This window comes from Salmo salar, chromosome ssa28, assembly GCF_905237065.1.
Source record: "Salmo salar chromosome ssa28, Ssal_v3.1, whole genome shotgun sequence".
NCBI classification, from domain to species: Eukaryota; Metazoa; Chordata; class Actinopteri; order Salmoniformes; family Salmonidae; genus Salmo; species Salmo salar.
Window position 1 is genome coordinate 14,128,799 of NC_059469.1, and position 23,023 is coordinate 14,151,821.

At 40.6% G+C, this 23,023-nt stretch overlaps 1 protein-coding gene across 2 annotated transcripts in view; it reads left to right on the forward strand.

Annotated features, from left to right (window-relative positions):
* Positions 1–23,023, forward strand: part of LOC106589536 (heat-stable enterotoxin receptor) — a 30,286-nt gene that overhangs the window by 4,282 nt on the left and 2,981 nt on the right. For both annotated transcript variants that reach the window (XM_014179640.2, XM_014179636.2), the window contains 20 exons: positions 2,324–2,423; positions 2,679–2,793; positions 3,669–3,810; positions 3,979–4,061; positions 4,167–4,275; positions 6,525–6,606; positions 6,794–6,896; positions 7,015–7,077; positions 19,425–19,496; positions 19,662–19,766; positions 19,846–19,932; positions 20,184–20,316; positions 20,531–20,668; positions 20,907–20,995; positions 21,152–21,243; positions 21,599–21,757; positions 21,925–22,117; positions 22,240–22,414; positions 22,590–22,688; positions 22,805–22,899. In XM_014179640.2, the coding sequence (XP_014035115.1) occupies positions 2,324–2,423; positions 2,679–2,793; positions 3,669–3,810; positions 3,979–4,061; positions 4,167–4,275; positions 6,525–6,606; positions 6,794–6,896; positions 7,015–7,077; positions 19,425–19,496; positions 19,662–19,766; positions 19,846–19,932; positions 20,184–20,316; positions 20,531–20,668; positions 20,907–20,995; positions 21,152–21,243; positions 21,599–21,757; positions 21,925–22,117; positions 22,240–22,414; positions 22,590–22,688; positions 22,805–22,899 (2,234 nt within the window). The remainder of the gene's footprint in view (positions 1–2,323; positions 2,424–2,678; positions 2,794–3,668; positions 3,811–3,978; positions 4,062–4,166; positions 4,276–6,524; positions 6,607–6,793; positions 6,897–7,014; positions 7,078–19,424; positions 19,497–19,661; positions 19,767–19,845; positions 19,933–20,183; positions 20,317–20,530; positions 20,669–20,906; positions 20,996–21,151; positions 21,244–21,598; positions 21,758–21,924; positions 22,118–22,239; positions 22,415–22,589; positions 22,689–22,804; positions 22,900–23,023) is intronic.

Here is a 23,023-nt window from a genome sequence, read left to right on the forward strand (position 1 = left end):
AAGCCAGACTACGGTTTGCAACTGCACATGGGGACAAAGATCGTACTTTTTGGAGAAATGTCCTCTGGTCTGATGAAACAAAAATAGAAATGTTTGGCCATAATGACCATCGTTATGTTTGGAGGAAAAAGGGGGAGGCTTGCAAGCCGAAGAACACCATCCCAACCGTGAAGCACGGGGGTGGCAGCCTCATGTTGTGGAGGTGCTTTGCTACAGGAGAGACTGGTGCACTTCACAAAATAGATGGCATCATGAGGCAGGAAAATTATGTGGATATATTGAAGCAACATCTCAAGACATCAGTCAGGAAGTTAAAGCTTGATCGTAAATGGGTCTTCCAAATGGACAATGACCCCAAGCATATTTCCAAAGTTGTGGCCAAATGGCTTAAGGACAACAAAGTCAAGGTATTGGAGTGGCCATCACAAAGCCCTGATCTCAATCCAACAGAAAATTTGTTGGCAGAACTGAAAAAGCATGCGCGAGCAAGGAGGCCTACAAACCTGACTTAGTTACACCGGCTCTGTCAGGAGGAATCGGCCAAAATTCACCCAACTTATTGTGGGAAGCTTGTGGAAGGCTACCCAAAATGTTTGACCCAAGTTAAACAATTTAAAGACAATGCTACCAAATACTAATTGAGTGTATGTAAACTTCTGACCCACTGGGAATGTGATGAAGGAAATAAAAGCTGAAATAAATCATTCACTCTACTATTATTCTGACATTTCACATTCTTAAAATAAAGTGGTGATCCTAACTGACCCAAGATGGAATTTGTATTAGGATTAAATGTCAGGAATTGTGAAACTGAGTTTAAATGTATTTGGCTAAGGTGTATGTAAACTTCCGACTTCAACTGTAAGTGGACACCTGCTCGTCGAACATCTCATTCCAAAATCATGGTCATTAATACGGAATTGGTCCCCCCTTTGCTGCTATAACAGCCTCCACTCTTCTGGGAAGGCTTTCCACAGATGGAACATTAATGTGGGCACTTGCTTCCATTCAGCCACAAAAGCATTAGTGAGGTTGGGCACTGATGTTGAGCGATTAGGCTTGGCTCGCAGACGTTCCAATTCATCCCAAAGGGGTCGATGGGGTTGAGGTCAGGGCTCTGTGCAAGCCAGTCAAGTTCATCCACACAGATCTCAACAAAGCATTTCTGTATGGACCTCGCTTTGTGCATGGGGGCATTGTCATGCTGAAACAGCAAAGGGCCTTCCCCAAACTGTTACCACAAAGTTGGAAGCACAGAATTGTATGGAATGTCATTGTATGCTGTAATGTTAAGATTTCCCTTCACTGGAACCAAGGGGCCTAGCACAAACCATGAAAAACAGCCCCAGACCATTATTCCTCCTCCACCAAACATTACAGTTGGCACTATGGATTCTTGCATGTAGCGTTCTCCTGGCATCTGCCAATCCCAGATTCGTTCGTCGGAGTGCCAGATGGTGAAGTGTGATTCATCACTCCAGAGAACGGTTGGCATTGCGCATGTGATCTTAGGCTTGCGTGTGGCTGCTCGGTCACGGTTGCAACACTCACTCGGTAGTGAGTGTTGCAACCGAGGACAGACTATACCTCCTAAATCACATCAGATTTTTGTGTGCTATGCACTTCAGCACTCGCCGGTCACATTCTCTGAGCTTGTGTGGCCTACCACTTCGTGGCTGAGGCGTTAATGCTCCTAGATGTTTCCACTTCACAATAACAGCAGTTACAGATGAAGTTCTAGCAAGGCAGAAATGTGACAAACTGACTTGTTGGAAAGGTGGCATCTTATGACGGTGCCACGTTGAAAGTCACTGAGCTCTTCAGTAAGGCCGTTCTACTGCCAATGTAAGTCTATGGAGATTGCATGGCTGTGTGCTAGATTTTATACACCTGTCAGCAACGAGTGTGGCTGAAATGGGTGTCCAAATCATTTTGGCCATGTAGTTTATCTGATGCTGTCTGGCCAAAAAGAATATGACTATTTTCTATACTATTTTTGTCAAAACAGCATGTCATACTCTTTTTGACCAGACAGCATCAGATACATGGGCTACACATACTATGGGTTTTGTATCGATCGCTCGGATGCTTCCTCAGGTGAGATTGATGTCAGTGTCCGTCTCGGTCAAAGTTAGTAAAATATTCAGAGACCAATCAGGCATTGAAGGCCACAATTTATATGTCTTTCTCTCTCTCTCTCTCTCTCTCTCTCTCTCTCTCTCTCTCTCTCTCTCTCTCTCTCTCTCTCTCTCTCTATATATATATATATATATATATATATATGTATGTATATCTCACTCTCTCCTCTTCACTGACTGTGCAGTGTTCATAGTGTGTGGGACACCAGGAGATATCGTGGACCTGAAGAATGGAACTATGGAGGTTGATCCTAGTGTTGTCTTCATCCTGGTCGATCTTTACAAGTTAGTCCCCTCTCTCTCTCTCTCTCTCTCTCTCTCTCGCTCTCTCTCTCTCTCTATCCCCATTTCTCTCTCTGCCTCTCTCTCTCTCTCTCGCTCTCTCTCTCTCTCTTTTTTTCTCTCTCCCCAGTCTGTTATTTGTGTTTGCATTTTTTCATCTGAAAGAGTTCAACGAGGCTTAATACTGTAATCGCCTTGCTTGTCAGAGAGCACCAGTGTTTGCAGTGTCATTGACAATGCACCCATGACTCCCCACAGTGATAAGTACTACACCAATAAGTCCTCTATCCCTGCTATGAAGAACGTGTTGGTTCTCACCATGCCCAACACGAGGAACTATACTGTGGACACAGACCTGGGCAACAACGTGACGGTGAGACACCCTGCTGGGCTGGGGCCCTGTCTATCACTGTACTCTGAGGTTGCATCCAAAATGGCATCCTATTCCCTATGTACTGTACACACTAAAAACACATGGTTCTATATAGTGCCAAATAAGGGTCAATTGGCATGTAACCATAGCAGATTACTTATTGGTGCTAAATAGAGATTTTTTTTTAAGGTTCTATAAAGAACCATGCTCATAAGGTTCAACATGTAACAAGTATGGTGCTATAAAGAACCATTTCCAACAGTACCGCTATGGTTACAACCCTTTTTGGGGCTACTTTATGGAGAATGGTCCTATATAGAACCTTTCTCAATCTCAAAGTTTCATTGTAGATCTTTTTGAAGAACCATACAGGGTTTTTTATTCTGGTTAGCCATATGATATTGTTAAAATTCCATAGGTGTTATAATTGTATTAATTGACAAGTTGAATCAGTAGTTCTAGTTCTGGAACTGCTTCGGATCCCTAAGAAGAGAATTGAGAACCACTGATTGAGTCAAGTGTTCTCAATTGACACAAAGTCATACGTGAGTCTTTCACAAGACACTGACACTGACACTGGCCATAGTCATATTTAACATCTAATGGCACTACTGCCCTAAATGTTTACATTAAGAATCTCAGAAAACATCCTACAAAATATTATTTTGCTTTTTTTATTTTTATTTTGCTTTTAAGAAAACAGATGACATAAACTGGAATGACACTCACTCACAGATGCACAAAAAGAGCTGTGAGCAATCCATGCCCCAAACTATTATAATGAACTGCTGCCCCTACATTTCAATTATCACTAAAGGAGCAAAAAGTAATGCACTACTTTTGACCAGGGTGCAATCAATCTCCGCTCTCTCCAGATGAATGACTACATGGCAGCTTACCATGATGCAGTGCTGCTGTTTGGTCAGGTGATGAGAAAGATCTGGAGCAAGCCCGAGTCTGAGCTCAACCACACGGAGGTAGTCAATATCAACCACTTCAGAAACATCTCATTCGACGGTAAGAGACCAGGAAACAACACATAAAGCCATGTGGTCTGGCCTGGACATATGGCCACCTGTGTGTGTGTGTGTGTGTGTGTGTGTGTGTGTGTATGTCTATGTGTGTCTGTTTGTGTAGTTATGTAGATCTGTTTAGTGTAAGCTGTGTATATGTGTTTCCATAAAGGCATCGCAGGCCACTACAAGCTGGATGACCATGGGGACAGAGACGTGAATTTTTCTGTCATTTACACCACCACTGACAACAAGGTAGGTCAGCTATCATCATTTACATTTTAGTAATTTAGCAGATGACTTAAATCATTCTATCGTGTCAATTTTAATGTTTTAACACTTTCCCTGTCTCCTCCGCAGTATGAAACTTTATTTATATTCAACACTGTCTACAACTACACCAAGATCGTCAACAGTAAACCATCCTTCATCTGGGGCAGACATCTCCCAAATGACACTCCAGACCAGGGTAAGGGTTAAACTAAAGCTGAGCGAAATGCACAGAAATCCATATCACGATAAATTGCCTGAATTGATTCAGTAACAGTAAATAAAATGATACGTTTATGACATTAATGTGCACCACAGTTTTTTTATGATCCTTTAAACTACTACTACTAGTTAGATGGTTGTAGCCATCAGTTGTTCCATTAACAATTACCCATATTAGCTAACTTATTTCATTTTAAACTTCACATTTCGCTAGTATAGGCTACAGTGCATTCGGAATGTATTCAGACCACTTGACTTTTTCCACATTTTGTCACGTTACAGAGTTATTCTAAAATGGATTAAAAATAATTGTTTTCCTTATCAATCTACACACAATACCCCATAATGACAAAGCAAAAACAGGTTTTTAGAAATGTGTTAAAAATAAAAAACAGAAATACCTTATTTACAAAAGTATTCGGACCCTTTGCTATAAGACACGAAATTGAGCTCAGGTGCATCCTGTTCCATTGATCATCCTTGAGATGTTTCTACAACTTGATTGGTGTCCACCTGTGGTAAAATAAATTGATGAGACATTATTTGGAAAGGCACACAACTGACTATATAAGGTCCCACAGTTGACAGTGCATGTCCGAGCAATACCAAGCCAAGAGGTCGAAGGAATTGTATGTTGAGCTCCGAGACAGGATTGTGTCAAGGCACAGATCTGGGCAAGGGTACCAAAACATTTCTGCAGCATTGAAGGTCTGCAAGAACACAGTGGCCTCCATCATTCTAAAATGGAAGAAGTTTGGAACTACCAAGACTGATCCTAGAGCTGGCCACTTGGCCAAACTGAGCAATCGGGGAGAAGGGCCTTGGTCAGGGAGGTGACCGAGAACCCGACGGTCACTCTGACAGAGCTCCAGAGTTCCTCTGTGAAGATGGGAGAACCTTCCAGAAGGACAACTGTCTCTTCAGCACTCCACCAATCAGGCCTTTATGGTAGAGTGGCCAGATGAAAGCCATTCTTCAGTAAAAGACATGACAGCTCATTGGAGTTTGCCGAAAGGCACCAAAAGGACTCTCAGACCATGAGAAACAAGATTCTCTGGTCTGATGAAACCAAGCTTGAACTCTTTGGTCTGAATGCCAAGCATCGTGTCTGGAGGAAACCTGGCACCATCCCTACGGTGAAGCATGGTGGTGGCAGCATCATGCTGTGGTGATTTATTTTAGACCAGAGACTGGGAGACTAGTCAGGATTGAGGGAAAGATGAACGAAGCAATGTACAGAGAGATCCTTGATGAAAACCTGTTCCAGAGCGCTCAGGACCTCTGACTGGGGCGAAGGTTCACCTTCCAACAGGACAACGACCCTAAGCACACAGCCAAGACAACACAGGAGTGGCTTCGGGACAAGTCTCTGAATGTCCTTGAGTGGCCCAGCCAAGAGCCTGTACTTGAACCCGATCGAACATCTCTGGAAAGACCTGAAAATAGCTGTGCAGCGACACTCCCCATTCCAACCTGACAGAGCTTGAGAGGATCTGCAGAGAAGAATGGGAGAAACTCTCCAAATACAGGTGTGCCAAGCTTGCAGCGTCATACCCAAGAACACTCTATGCTGTAATCACTGCCAAAGGTGCTTCAACAAAGTACTGAGTAAAGGGTCTGAATACTTATGTGATATTGTGATATTTCAGTATATGTAATACAATAACAAAAATGTCTGAAATCCCGTTTTTGCTTTGTCATTATGGGGTATTGTGTGTAGATTGATGAGGGAAAAAACGATTTAAACAATTTTAGAATAAGGCTGTAACGTAACAGAATGTGGAAAACGTCAACAGGTCTGAATACTTTCCGAATGCACTGTACTTATCATTATGGACGATTTCACCAAAATGTCTGCGATAAGTGATCGGTATGGTCTGTCTTTCATTTTCGTTTTTCATCCCAGATCTGATCAATAAGACAGATATGGCACAAGAACCAGTGTTGTGAGATCAGGGTGGCAGGTAGCGTAGGGGTTAAGAGCATTGGGTCAGCAATCAAAAGGTTGCTGTTTCAAAACCGTGAGCAAACTAGATTATTCACCAAGTTGGCTTGGGGATTCGACAGCGATCTTAAGCAAGGCACTGAATCCTAAGTCGCTCAACTTCAATGTACAATAATACCACCTAAATTACACCCTTCCCTGCACACTCATTGAGAAATTGTATAGTTATGACGCAGTCCATTTTATTGGTCTCCTCATCATAATCATGCCCCCCCCCCCAGGTTTAGGGGTGCAGAACGTCATTGTCATTGGCTTAGGGGTCACTGTGGTGGTGGTGGCTACCATCGCATTCATCTTCTACAGGTAAGGCACAAGTTAGATTCACCTTAAATCTGCCATTTTGGTGCCTGATTCCATAGAGGGTTGTTTTATCTAGCATGGTATGTTCAGGGTGACCATAGAAATATAATTACTAGAACAGGAATCCCCAGTCAAGTATAACTATTTTTATGAGGGAGACCTCTTACACTGTGTTGCTATCTGTTACCAGGCAGAACAGGAGAGAGCGCCAGGTGAGGAAGAGATGGTCTCACATCCACTCTGACCTCATCACCCCGCTGGAGTACAATGAACGTAGCCTGGTCTCCCTCAAGGTTAGCTAGTTCATCAGTATGCGGCAACCCAAAGCATGTCATCATTGTGTGATCTCAAAGTTAAGTCACATTCTCTAATACGTCTTCCAACTCCCGTCTATGTCCGTTTGTTTGTCAGATTGACGAAGACCACAGGACAAACAAAAGTTATATGATCCGCCAAGGACGCTACGATAAAAAGGTAACTCAAACTTATACAGTGCCTTCAGAAAGTATTCACACCCCTTGACTTTCTCCACATTTGTGGTGTTACAGCCTGAATTTAAAGTGGATTAAATAGAGATTTTTTCACCAACCTACATACAATAACCCATCATGTGAAAGTAGAATTATGTTCTTTGAAATTTTTACAAAGTAATTAATTAAAAATGAAAAGAAGAAATTTCTTGAGTCAATAAGTATTTAACACCTTTGTTATGGCAAGCCTAAATAAGATCAGGAGTAAAAATATGTGTTTTTGTTTAACTTTTATTTAAGTAGGCAAGTCAGTTAAGAACAAATTCTTATTCACAATGACAGCCTACCCCAGCCAAACCCTAACCCAGACGATGCTGGGCCAATTGTGCGCCGCCCTATGGGACTCCCAATCACAGCCGGTTGTGATACAGCCTGGAATCAAACCAGGGTCTGTAGTGACACCTCTAGCACTGAGATGCAGTGCCTTAGACCGCCACTTGGGAGCTTAACAAGTTACATAATAAGTTGCATGGACTCCCTCGGTGTGGAATAATAATGTTTACATGATTTTTGAATGACTTCCTCAAACATACAATTATTTTGTAAGGTCCCTCAGTCAAGCAGTGAATTTCAAACACAGATTCAACCACAAAGACCAGGAAGGTTTTGCAATGACTCACAAAGAAGGGCACCTATTGCTAGATGGGTAAAAATACAAAAAAGCAGACATTGAATATCCCTTTGAGCATGGTGAAGTTATTAATTACTCTTTGGATGGTGGATCAATACACCCAGGCACTACAAAGATACAGGTGTTCTATTCTAACTCAGTTGCTGGATAGGAAGGAAACCGCTCAGGGATTTCACCATGAGGCCAATTGTGACTTTAAAAGAGTTAGAGTTTAATGGCTGTGATAGGAGAAAACTGAGGATGGATCAACAACACTGTAGTTACTCCACAATAATAACCTAATTGACAGAGTGAAAAGAAGGAAGCCTGTACAGAATACAAATACTCAAAAACATGCATCCTATTTGCAACAAGGCACTAAGGTAATACTGCAAAAAAACTGGCAAAGCAATTAACTTTTTGTCCTGAATACAAAGTGTTTAAGGTTTTATTTAGTTAGTATTTATTCGCCCAAAGAAATTAAGTGAAAGACAAAACAGTGCAGATAAAAAAACTGGTAAAAACAGGTGAAGTTGGAAGCCCAAAAGGGCTTACAGTATATGAAAACCACACCACAAATATAAGTACAAAAAAATAGTTCAATCAGTTAAGCAAAGCATATTCATTATTTCATATTCATTATTATTCATTAATTGTACATGATATACTCAGTATACAATAAAAAACATGTAATGTGTGTTAAAAAAAATTATATCCTAATGATAATAATTAACAATCAATAAGCCTTGACTAATTCCCAAGGTTTGTAAGACAATGGGTTAATAATTAGGCAAGGACTCAGCTTTCTGCAAAAGGTCTTGTACAGTTTATTCAGAGAACATTCTCCAGTTCATACACAAAACATCTATTATATACCAGGCTCCTCATTTACACACACACATTACACACTAACACTAAGGAGAGTTCATTGTTCTTCCCTAGAACTCTCAACACCGTAAAGTCTTACCCAGCTGACAGTTTCAGTACTCTGGGATTAGGGAAACCTGGAAGGTTCAAGCTAGGTCAGGTCAACCACAGTTTAACAGTTCTTGATGTTTACTTAAACACACAGACCTCCATTTCTCTCTTATCCTAGTCAATCTCATGAGACTTATGCATAAAACCCTTTAGTTACTCATTCTACAGGCTATATATATCCATGCTACATAACTACTAATTAATCATGGATTATTGATTCATTTACCTTTATTAGATAATTCTCTTATCAATGTGTTATATAGATGGATTTCAGAATTAACCTGGAAGAATCCATTGAAGGGTTTAGGTAAACTGTCTGGGAGTTATGAGTATTTTGTAGATGAAAGTGCATAATTAGCGTACATTAATGTCATCAATAGACAATAGATTAATTTTGTTAAACAAAGGTGCAGATGGAGCCAGGTAATTAGAGCAGGTGGCTAGTCTTGCAAATGTATTTTGTATGTTGAGTAACTTGTATAGGTAGGAGGCATATGTACTGGGGATATGGGATATGGGTAAATTAAGCTTTAGCGTAGAGTTAGGAAGCAAGCCTGATGAACCAAACCACCAATCTTTCTGATGATACCAACAGATTTCATCACTTTGTTTGGGGCAAATCCAATAGAACACATTACTGAGTACCACTCTCCATATTTTCATGCATAATGGTGTCTGCATCATTTTATGGGTATGCTCATAATCGTTAAGGACTGGGGAGTTTTTCAGTATAAAAGAGAAAAAGAATGGAGCTAAGCACAGGAAAAATCCTAGAGGAAAACCTGATTCAGTCTGCTTTCCACCAGATTCTGGGAGATGAATTCACCTTTCAGCAGGACAATAACCTAAACCACAAGGCCAAATCTACTTTGGAGTTGCTTACCAAGAATACAGTGAAGGTTCCTGAGTGGCCGAGTTACAGTTTTGACTTAAAATACATGGCAAGATTTGAAAATGGTTGTCTAGCCATGATCAACAACCAATTTGACAGAGCTTTAAGAATTTAAAAAATAATAATTGGCAAATGTTTTACAATCCAGGTGTGGAAAGCTCTTAGAGCTACCAACTTTTATCTCTCTTTTACTGGATAGAGCTAAACACTTGCCAGGACTTGGCCATTTTATCAGGAAGGTGAAGAATCATTATACAAAGATGGTCAAATGGCTCTGTAACATGACAAATGATCAAATTAAATAGAGATATGAATGAGAGGGAGCATGGTTAAAGTTTTGATGTAAATCGGCTTGAAAATATATGGCAGGACCTGAAAATGGTTCTCTAGCAATGATCAGCAACCAGAACTTGACAGAACTTGAAGAATTTTGAAAAGAATAATGGGCAAATGGTGTACAATTCAGGTGTGGAAAGCTCTTCGAGACTTCCCCAGAAAGACTCACAGTTGTAATTGCTGCCAAAGGTGCTTGCACAAAGTATTGACCCAAGTATTGGTGTGAATACTTATGTACATTTCTGTATTTCATTTTCAATAAATGTCTTACAATTTATAAAAACAAGTTTTCACTTTGTCATTATGGGGTATTGTGTGTAGATGGGTGAGAGAAGATTTCATCCATTTTGAATCCAGGATATAACACATCAAAATGTGGAAAAAGAGAAGGGGTCTGAATTCTTTCTGAAGGCATTGTATATAGCTCTTTCTATGTGTATATATGTCTATATAGTACCAGTCAAAAGTTTGGATACACCTATTCATTCAAGGGTTTTTCTTTATTTGTACTATTTTCTACATTGTAGAATAATAGTGAAGACATCAAAACTATGAAATAACACATGAAATCATGTAGTAACCAAAAAAGTGTTAAACTAATCAAAATATATTTTATATTTGAGATTCTTCAAAGTAGCCACCCTTTGCCTTGATGACAGCTTTGCACTCTCTTGGCATTCTCTCAACCAACTTCAAGAGGTATTCACTTGGAATGCATTTAAATGAACAGGTGTGCCTTGTTAAAAGTTAATTTGTGGAATTCTGTTCCTTCTTAATGCATTTGAGACAATTGTGTTGTGACAAGTTATGGGTGGTATACAGAAGATAGCCCTATTTGGTAAAAGACCAAGTCCATATTATGCTCGAATAAGCAAAGAGAAACGACGGTCTATCATTACTTTAAAACTTCTTCGGGATCGGTGTCCCTTCCATGGGACAGTTGAGCTAACATAGGCTAATGCGATTAGCATGAGGTTGTAAGTAACAAGAAAATTTCCCAGGACATACACATATCTGATATTGTCAGAAAGCTTCAATTCTTGTTAATCTAACTGCACTGTCCAATTTACAGTAGCTATTACAGTGAAAGAATACCATGCTATTGTTTGAGGAGAGTGCACAATTTTGAACATGAAAAGTTATTAATAAACAAATTAGGCACATTTGGGAAGTCTTGATATAACATTTTGAACAGAAATGCAATGGTTCATTGGATCAGTCTAAAACTTTGCACATACACTGATGCCATCTAGTGGCCAAAATCTAATTTGCACCTGGGCTGGAATAATACATTATGGCCTTTCTCTTGCATTTCAAAGATGATGGTACCAAAAAATTGTTTTTTTCTTTGTATTATCTTTTACCATCTCTATTGTGTTATATTCTACTACATTACTTTCACATTTCCATACACTTCTGTTTCCTTTCAAATGGTACCAAGAATATACATATCTTTGCTTCAGGGCCTGAGGTACAGGCAGTTAGATTTGGGGGTTTTTTTAGGCGAAAAAGGAAAAAAATGGGCTAATCCTTAAAACATGAAGGTCAGTCAATCCGGAAAATTTTAAGAACTTTGAAAGTTTCTTCAAGTGCAGTCGCAAAAACCATCAAGCGCTATGATGAAACTGGCTCTCATGAGGACCGCCACAGGAAAGTGTTGTGGAATATTCTAATCAAGTGAGAGAGACTTTGTAATTTTTTCAAACAATCATCTGTATTCAATATCGATTAGTTATTGCAATAATGCTGCTGGTCAACCCAACAGTCTTGCTGTTGGGGCGAGTAACCTGACCTTTACACAAATGCAGACACTAAGAATTCTTAGTCATTGCTGGTTCCACCCCTCCCATGCAGACCAAGGGGCAACATAAACCACTCTGGGTTCATCCGGTCGTTATCTGCACGGGGTTGTTGTCTTAACCCCACCCTAGCTTATGTATTACTCTTGTTAGAACCAAGTATTGAGTTTATTCTTGTTAGAACCAAGTATTGAGTTTATTTGTTATAATTAATTGGTATTATATTTAAAAGGTGATTGAATTGCTCCCGAATTGTAATGTTGTTAATGCATTTCTTTTGAATAAATATTTCTTTAATGTATAAGTGAATAGGTTGGTTTACTTTTAAGTTTAAGTTTTGACCAATAAGGTCGCTTGTTAAGCTGTGGCCAATGGGAGTTGACCTGGTTAACGGGAGGCCTGGGAAAAAAGAGAGGGAGAGAGATGCTGAGAAAAGGATGGACATTACATTATGACCGTTGGTGAAGAAAAATTATAAAAGAAGACGATAAAAATAGAACAAAACCCATACCTATCAAGTTTTGAAGGGAAATACCGATTTTATTTTATAAGAGAGTTGTTATAATTTTGATAAGAAAGACTTAGTAAAGACTGAAGCTATGGTCTCATCGTGGAGGTATTTGACAGCCTTGAGGTTAGCCTAGCATCGTGTGACACCGAGAGATAATTGCTTGGGAAAGATTAACGAGTTCATGTTCCCATTGGATATCGGTTACTGCTAAAGAGTACTGTCTGCATTGATAGCTGTGCTTGCTGTGGATCTTGTGAGGAAACCTGCAAGGAACTGCCCTACTTCACTGAGGGAATATCTACGAGTAGTGAGTAACCACAACGGTGGGGTGCTTCGGGACTTTATGTGTGTCGTAATTTTTTTGAGCTCCAACGCGCGCCAACAGGTTAAGCAAGCTTGAAATAATTTCGACATGGGTTGTGCACAACTCATTGGGGTTTATTATTTTAATTTATTTTGATATGGTGCATTGAAAATATAATAATACACATCTTGAACCTTATGTATGTTGCCTTGGTGGAGTCATTTACTGTTTCAATTTAATGCATGGGAAAGTATATCCTTATACAATAACAAAAATCTATAATAATTTCATCTGAAGTTAATACCCTATTTGTCATCACCCTAGATAGTTTACAACAGGGATTCTTGTTGGAGATGTCCTTCTCACCTAACATCCCATGCTGTTGAGATATTCTACGCAAGTTAATATCGTGAAAGTCAAATTCGAGCCTGGTGAGAGGGTTACACTTAGTTTCCCAGATGCCAGGAGGATTTAGAGACAATGAGGCATTGTTCTACTCCTAAGCTATCTCTAGTAAAACACTTTCTTGTCTATGTAATGCATTTGTCAGCTCAAGCCATCTCTAGTGACCATACGCCCAGATTAGCTGCAGGGAACTAGAGTGGAGAGGAGGACAGAAATATCTTACGTAATTTTTCTATCACATTCCCCAATTTTGAGATATCTCTCAACTTAAAAGAAAAATTACAATGTTTAAAAAGACTTTGCAATATCGCAAAAAAACCTCAGCAATCTAAGTCAGAGTACATTTTTCATCAGTACGAAACTGTAACGGGTTGGTAGTCGTGGTGAAGGAATGAGGCACAGGAAGCAGCGAGCACAGGGTAGTGGCGTATTTAATGTACACTCACACATAAAACAAATATTCCCAAACACAGGGGAGAAAACACACACGGCGTAAAACAGCGCCGACACGAACATGAGCCGTCAGTACTGAAATAATCCCGCACAACACGGAAGCGGACCAGCTAAATTAAATAGCCCCGCTAATTACCCAAACTAAACACAGGTGCACAAAACCAAAAATAGGGAAAACCAAAAAGGGGAATCAGTGGTAGCTAATAGGCCGGTGACGACGACCGCCAAGCGCCACCCGAGCAGGAGGGGGCACCACCGTCGGTGGGAATCGTGACAGAAACAAATCATCATGTTGATACTGAGCACACCCCCATTGGTTAGCATAGTAGAAACTAAAATTAGCATATCAAATCCAGGTAGTGACTCCCGGTTTAAGTAACATTTCTTCCATTTAGTGCCTAATGAACATGACCCAGGACAAGCATCATGATTCCACTATTTATAAGGCAACACCCATGGCTATGCGCCATTAGCACAAACCTGCTATAGTTCCAGAGTATTATAATTATCGTCAACAATTGCAATTTGGCAATGGATATAAATGAAATAGATTAGGATCAGTTTCACTCTCAGTATCAGAGTTCACCCTCTCCATTCACCAGGGCATGCTGAGAATAGTATCAATCTCTTTGTTACACAACTTCTTTACACACGTCACAATCAGCATAACAACAATCAAAACAATCAATCCATAATACATTAATTGCTTCACTCATAGTTATTAACATACTAAAAACGTACTCAAATCAATCAGTCAGTTTTTTAAAAATCATTCAGTTTCCAAATCATAAAACAAAACAATGAATTATCCAACCAAAATGTTGAATGACATTATTCAGTGATTCACATTGGTTCTATCACTCAAAATTATAACCCTCAATTTAACACACATCAACACTGGCAGAATGAACATTTATTTTAACATACAATATATTTAACCTATAATTCCAATATTAACTTTCTCATCATGATTATAATTCACAGATCAGTATCTCAATGCATTCTCAGCCTAAATTACTATACATTTAGCAGTGTTTAGACCTCCTCAATCAACCTGATACCCCAAAATAAAAAAAATTCAAAACAAGTCTAAACCTATTACAGGCACAGTTGACCAACCCCCTCCCTTTCCCGACACTCTTCTGGCATTTTTCTTCTTCAGATAGCTTCACAGTTCAAAGTGAATGGCCCATGACAATGTCCCAATTTCAATGTCTCACCTGAGCCCCACCACAACGCCTATTATGTCTTGTCCATTTGCCCACTAGTATACCAGCAACATAAGAGAAGTTTTGGAACAGATCTCTCTTCATGCTCACTCCACATGGATTTATGTTGTACTCCTGAGAGAAGGGCTATAGAGAAAAAGTAGTTGATATTGGATACTGTACACCAGTTGCTGGCTCGGACTCAGATCTCTCGATAGAAGTGGTGCAGGACAGGGCCGTATTGAGCGCCATTTCTTCAGCCGGTTAGAGGGCATTTTGAGGTCCACACCATTTGGTCAAATGATCCCTTCCATGCATCTAGATACCATCTGTAGTCACAATCCATAATCTTGAGAAAGGACCGATCAGAACAACAGTTTAGTTCAGTTAATTTCTGATTCAGAAAATCCAGACAAGCATTGACTGCATGACAAATGATTACTTTTACCAATATTCTTAATACCAATTTCTAAAACAAATGTCAAAGAAAATAACATCACATTCTGTTGAAACAATTTTTCCAAATTGGCTTATACTCCCCCTATGACACTGTCAACCTCATCGCAGAGTCATAGGATCAGGAAATTATTCCGATCATCCAGCAGACCCAATCTGGTGAGATTTATATCGAAACAAAACAGACAAACAACAATACACTCCTTCATACATCATTCGATACATTCCTACATATTACTCAAGGTGTGTAAACTTCAATCCAAAAACCTCAGACTGGTAATTCCCCCATTTTGCCACATAACTCACAACGTGATCAATGTATAAAAAAACAACAACACTGCAAATCAAATTAGAATTACTACCCTTAATAACTCCATTACATTTTGTTTTACCCAGAACCTGATTCAAGGAATAGAAAAATAGACCAGAGACAGAACTAACCTTCTCGTGGTCCGAATCACACATAACTACTAACTATAAACTTCTCCATAATTATCAGTATCATAAATTAACTTCAAATCATCATCCAATGTCTCTCAGCTTTCCAGCGAGGGTGATCAAACCACACTAGAAAGTCAGGACAGAGGTCAGAGGACATTCAAACCGTTCAAATAAGTGTTTCTTTCTCTATTAGACCAATTATTTAAAAACAGTCAAACATTTCATACATTTACATTTACATTTACATTTACGTCATTTAGCAGACGCTCTTATCCAGAGCGACTTACAGTAGTGAATGCATACATTTCATACAATTTCATACATTTCATACATTTTTTATCTGTGCTGGCCCCCCGTGGGAATCGAACCCACAACCCACAATTTCATATCCAAGGTCACAGTAAGTTTCTTCAGTACATTTCTTATCAAAAATAATTCACGTGTTCATTTAAAACTCCACATGAAAATTCCATGTGTGTGACACTTTAAGATATATTTTCTCTAACCGTGAAAAACCCAATAAAACCAAATGAAATAACATTTTGTTAGATTCTAGTTTGATAACTGTTAAGCAATCCAAACAATTCAAATTCAAAATTCCTACTTTCCAATTAACTTACTTTCCTTTGTTACCTTCACTAGTCTACATCTCTGTTTCCTTTAACTCAGAAATCCCTCTACAATCCCTACTATACTCTACCTCTGTCTTTCCGTCGAATGTTACTTTACCAGGTGAACAATTTTATTTTTAAATTATAGTAAAAACAAACATAACTTCTGCTCACAGGGAGGACACTTTAATTACTATGTTACCTCTTGTTTCTCTGGTTGTACTTTCCCATATGATGCCTTGTGACCCTGCTCTACCAGTTTACTAATGTGGTGATGTAATTTTTCTATCTTGAAAGGAAAACCCAGAGTTACCTCTGCTGCAGAGAATAAGTTCATTAGAGTTACCAGCCTCAGAAATTGCAGCCCAAATAAATGCTTCACAGAGTTCAAGTAACAGACACATCTCAACATCAACTGGTCAGAGGAGACTGCGGGATTCAGGCCTTCATGGTGGAATTGCTGGAAAGAAACCATTACTAAGGGACACCAATAAGAAGAAGAGACTTGCTTGGGCCAAGAAACATGAGCAATGGACATTAGACAGGTGGAATTCTGTCCTTTGTTCTGATGAGTCCAAATTTGAGATTTTTTTGTTCCAACCGCCATGTCTTTGTGAGACGCAGAGTAGGTGAACGGATGACCTCCGCATGTGTGGTTCTCACCGTGAAGCATTGAGGAGGGGTGATGGTGTGGGGGTGCTTTGCTGGAGACACTGTCTGTGATTTATTTAGAATTCAATTCAATTTGACCATGAAGGAGAGTGATGGAGTGCTGCATCAGATGACCTGGCCTCCACAATCAACCGACCTCAACCCAGTTGAGATGGTCTGGGATGAATTGGACAGCAGAGTGAAGGAAAAGCAGCCAAAAAGAATGATTTATTTCAGCTTTTATTTCTGTCATCACATTCCCAGTTGGTCAGAAGCTTACATACACTCAATTAGTATTTGGTAGCATTGCCTTTAAATTGTTTAACTTGGGTCAAATTGTATTTATTTAATGTATTTATTTCACCTTTATTTAACCAGGTAGGCCAGTTGAGAACAAGTTCTCATTTACAACTGCGACCTGGCCAAGATAAAGCAAAGCAGCGTGACACAAACAACAACACAGAGTTACACATGGAATAATGAAACGTACAGTCAATAACACAATAGAAAAAGTCTATATACAGTGTGTTTCAAATGAAGTAAGATTAGGGAGGTAAGGCAATAAATAGGCCATTGTTGCAAAATAATTACAAGCTAGCAATTAAACAGTGGAGTGATAGATGAGCAGAAGATGAATGTGCAAGTAGAGATACTGGGGTGCAAAGGAGCAAAAAAATAAATAACAATATGCGGACGAGGTAGTTGGATGGGCTATTTACAGATGGGCTATGTGCAGGTGCAATGATCTGTAAGCTGCTCTGATAGCTGATGTTTAAAGTTAGTGAGGGAGATATGAGTCTCCAGCTTCAGTGATTTTTGCAATTCATTCCAGTCATTGGCAGCAGAGAACTGGAAGGATAGGCGGTCAAAGGAGGAATTGGCTTTGAAATATACTTGCTGGAGCACGTGCTACGGGTGGGTGCTGCTATGGTGACCAGTGAACTGAGATAAGGCGGGGCTTTACCTAGCAAAGACTTATAGATGACCTGGAGCCAGTGGGTTTGGCGACAAATAGGAAACGAGGGCCAGCCAACGAGAGTATACCGGTCGCAGTGGTGGGTAGTACAGTTGAAGTCGGAAGTTTACATACACCTTAGCCAAATACATTTAAACTCAGTTTTTCAAAATTCCCGACATTTAATTCTAGTAAAAATTCCCTGTCTTAGGTCAGTTAGGATCACCACTTTATTTTAAGAATGTGAAATGTCAGAATAATAGTAGAGAGAATGATTTATTTCAGCTTTTATTTCTTTCATCACATTCCCAGTGGGTCAGAAGTTTCCATACACTCAATTAGTATTTGGTAGCATTGCCTTTAAATTGTTAAACTTGGGTCAAACGTTTCTGGTAGCCTTCCACAAGCTTCCCACAATAAGTTGGGTGAATTTTGACCCATTCCTCCTGACAGAGCTGGTGTAACTCCCTCATGATGTCATCTATTTTGTGAAGGGCACCAGTCCCTCCTGCAGCAAAGCACCTCCACAACATGATGCTGCCACCCCCGTGCTTCACGGTTGGGATGGTGTTCTTCGGCTTGCAAGCGTGCCCCTTTTCCTCCAAACATAACAATGGTCATTATGGCCAAACAGTTCTATTTTTGTTTCATCAGACCAGAGGACATTTCTCCAAAGAATACGAACTTTGTCCCCATGTGCAGTTGCAAACCGTAGTCTGGCTTTTTTTTATGGCGGTTTTGGAGTAGTGGCTTCTTGTGAGCAGCCTTTCAGGTTATGTCGATATAGGACTCGTTTTAATGTGGATATAGATACTTTTGTACCTGTTTCCTCCAGCATCTTCACAAGGTCCTTTGCTTGTTGTTCTGGGATTGATTTGCACTTCTCGCACCAAAGTACGTTCATCTCTAGGAGACAGAACGTGTCTCCTTACTGAGCGGTATGTCGGCTGTGTGGTCCCATGGTGTTTATACTTGTGTACTATTGTTTGTACAGATGAACGTGGTACCTTCTAGCGTTTGAAAATCGCTCCCAATGATGAACCAGACTTGTGGATGTCTACGATTTCTTTCCCAAGGTCTTGGCTGATTTCTTTGATTTTCCCATGATGTCAAGCACAGAGGCACTGAGTTTGAAATACATCCACAGGTACACCTCCAATTGACTCAAATTATGTCAATTAGCCTACCAGAAGCTTCTAAAGCCATGACATCATTTTCGGGAATTTTCCAAGCTGTTTAAAAGCACAGTCAACTTAGTGTATGTAAACTTCTGACCCACTGGAATTGTGATACAGTGAATAATAAGTGAAACAATCTGTCTGTAAACAATTGTTGGAAAAATTACTTGTGTCATGCACAAAGTAGATGCCCTAACCGACTTGCCAAAACTATAGTTTGTTAACAAGAAATTTGTGGAGTGGTTGAAAAACGAGTTTTAATGATTCCAACCTAAGTGTATGTAAACTTCCGACTTCAACTATACATACATACATATAAAGAGCGATATATACACATGTAGGTTAAAGCAACTACCACAGCTCAGGGACCGATACAGTGGTCTGGTCAGGTGTATTGTATACTCATGTTGCCAGACTCCTTCACTTTGACACATGAAGAAGGATCTTGAGGGAGCTGGATATGGTCAGGTGTACTAAAGCTACTGTTGTTGTCATGGTTTCAGATTGTGATCCTGAAGGAGCTGAAGCACTCGGACGGGAACTTTAACAAGAGACAGAGGATAGAGCTCAACTCGGTGAGTCACCGATTATACAGCAAGTTTGATAATGTCCGGTAGACTACTCAAGGGTATCAAGTATGCATTTTTACATGTGTCCATGTGGTATCTTTGTTTAGTTTTTCATATTTGATTTGATTATAACTCCTATTGCTTATTATATCCAACCTCCCTGATTTACAGCTTCTGCACATTGACTACTACAACCTGACTAAGTTCTACGGCACAGTCAAGTATGATCATGGTGTGTTTGGGGTGTTTGAGTACGGCGAGAGGGGATCTCTAAGGGTGAGAAACACACATGCAAGCACGCACGCACGCCCACATACACTTTCCCATTTGAACTTTTAACTTCTTCCTTCCTCAGTGTGTGCTGAATGACAATATTTCATACCCGGAGGAGACCTTCATGGACTGGGAGTTTAAGATCTCTGTAATGTACGACATCGCCAAGGTGAGCTGGCAACAACTCTAGTCTACACTCTACTGTTGGTTTGTATGAGCTCAGAAAATGCCAACTCAGAGCAATTTACCGTAAGATGCTAAAACCTTAGCCAAGCTAAAACACTATCCAAGAGTTTTTATCTTGTCAATATTGATATACATTTCCGAAGTGCTTTGATCCATTTGACAACATTGAGTCATTGAAATACAGTAGATCTTTATTCAAAGACAAAACCTCCTCCCCTTTCTTCATCTCCGCAGGGTATGTCCTACCTCCATTCCAGTGACATCCAGGTCCATGGCCGTCTCAAGTCCACTAACTGTGTGGTAGACAACCGCATGGTGGTCAAGATCACTGGCTTTGGCTGCAACACCATTCTAAACCCAGGCAGAGGTAGGAACTATTACGTCGGTAGAGCTAGCTTGCTAGCATAGTTAGCATTCATGCAATACACATCCCCTGAGGTCTGTCTGTCCTAGGATGTCTCTTTCTGTCTTATCCCTGTTCTTCCTCTTGTTTTTTTTTAACCTATCCTCCCCTATCCCCTCCCTCCCTCCCTCCCTCTCTTTTCCTCTCCATCCTTCCCCTCCTTTCTCTCCCCCATCAGACCTGTGGACAGCTCCAGAGCACCTGCGAAGACAGGGGATCTCCCAGAAGGGAGATGTCTACAGCTTTGCCATCATCGCCCAGGAGATAGTTCTCAGGAGGAAAACCTTTTACACCGAGGCCTACTCCGACCGCACAGGTTAAACACATTACTATATAATACCTTATATAGAAATTCAGAACAGAATCATTGCATCAGCTTTGCTATACTGTAGTTACCCTTATTTAAAATGTAATCTTTGGCACTTTGAGTGGTCCTGCATTTAATTCTGGGGAAGTATCGACCCCTCCTGGTCAACTGTAGCATTGTTCAGTTGAGCACAACATAGTGTAGCAGATTAACAAAACGCTCACACAAGTTGTTCTGTCTTCATCAGAGAAAATGGCCAGAGTGCAGTACCCTATCAAAATAACCTATTTCAGACCTGATCTGAATTTTGAGACTGCAGGAGAAAAAGAACTGGAGGTAAGATTGGCATTTGTTTGTGTGTTTGTCTGTCTGTTTGTGTGCAACAGAGAGAGAGAGGGGGGGGGCTTACAGTACAGAGAAAGACAGATATAGAGCTAGAGAGTCTGTAATCCACATTGGCTTGTTCATTTATTTTTTTCTGAATGCCCACAGGTGTACATGCTGATAAAGATCTGCTGGGATGAGGACCCAGAGCGAAGGCCTGATTTTAAGAAGATAGAGAGCTCATTGGGGAAGATCTTCAGGTACCAGCTACCTACTTTTATCTCTCTTTTACTGGATAGAGCTAAATACTTGCCAGGACTTGGCCATTTTATCAGAAAGGTGAAGAATACATTTACAAAGATGGTAAAATGTCTCTGTAACATGACAACTGTTCAAATTAAATAGAGATATCAGTAAGACGAGCATGGTTATGGTTTGCAGTGCTTCTAAATAACTAACATGCAATTGCTGTAGAGCTCCCTTCTCTTTCATTTAACATACATTTGAGAAATCCCTCACAAGGGCAGCACCTACATTGAAAAGTGGCGGATGTGTGTGTGCGCATGTGTCTGTGTGTGTATATGTGTGTGACTGATCCTGTTCTTTTCTCCATAGTAACCTGCACAACCAGGCTAATGAGAGCTACATGGACAACCTGATCCGTCGGCTGCAGATGTACTCCCGGAACCTGGAGCACCTGGTGGAGGAGAGGACAGCTCTGTACAAGGCTGAGAGAGACAGGGCCGACTGCCTCAACTTCATGCTGCTGCCTCGGTCAGTCGACAAACGACAGCAACAACAAAAAGAAACAGATACCCGAACACAGTTCCATGTTCTTGTTTTATAAAGTGCAGTGTTTCGACCAGAAGGTCTTTGTCAGACTGCACAACCAGAAAACCACTTTAAGACCAGCAAATGACTTCTCTCTCTCCTCTCTCCAGTCCTGTGGTGCGTTCTCTGAAGGAGACAGGCATCGTGGAGCCGGAGCTGTTTGAGGAGGTGACGGTGTACTTCAGCGACATCGTGGGCTTCACCACCCTGTGCCAGTACAGCACCCCCATGGAAGTGGTGGACATGCTCAACGACATCTACAAGGGCTTTGACAGCATCCTCGACCACCACGACGTATACAAGGTTAGGGTTGAGGTTAGGGTTAAGGTTAGGGTTGTGGTTGAGGCTAGGCTTACTGTAAACCAAAACGTTTAGTTCAATAGCAGATGTATAGCTTCTATGTCTTCCTTCTTGTCCTGTGTCAGGTGGAGACGATAGGTGATGCGTACATGGTGGCGTCGGGGTTGCCTCGGCGGAACGGTAACAGGCACGCGGTGGACATCTCCCGCATGGCCCTGGACATTCTGGCATTTATGGGGACCTTCCAGCTCAGACATCTGCCGGGACTACCTGTGTGGATCCGCATTGGGATGCACTCAGGTATCCGTAGCTCCTCAAGACCTACCCTGAATTCATAACACGTCCTTCTCTCTCCTCGTACATATCATCAATACAAAACCTCCTTGGTCTCTGCTCTTTCCTGTAACCTCACTCACTCTCTCCTCCCTCTGTCTGTCATCAATACCTCCCTTAAGTCTCACTACTTGTTCCCTAGGCCCCTGTGCAGCAGGAGTGGTGGGGATAAAGATGCCCAGATACTGCCTGTTTGGAGACACAGTCAACACTGCCTCTAGCATGGAGTCAACGGGACGTCGTAAGCAGGCTACAGGAACAATGGAAATATCCACACCAAATCTACACAAACATTTCATGTTCATATCAGCTGTTATGGCAGGTGAGTAAAATACAACTCTGTCTCTCTCCATCCAGCCCTGAGAATCCATGTCAGTCAGCCCACCATCAGCATCCTACAGAGGACAGACTGCAAGTTTGAGTACGAGAAGAGAGGGGAGACTTTTCTCAAGGTATGGACATGGCACATGCTACTTTGCTATTTGTCATGATAGAATCATACAGATTTTTGTTGATGCCATTTGTACTATTTAGTACTCTTATCTACTGTGTTGAATATCATATAAGATTGTGTGT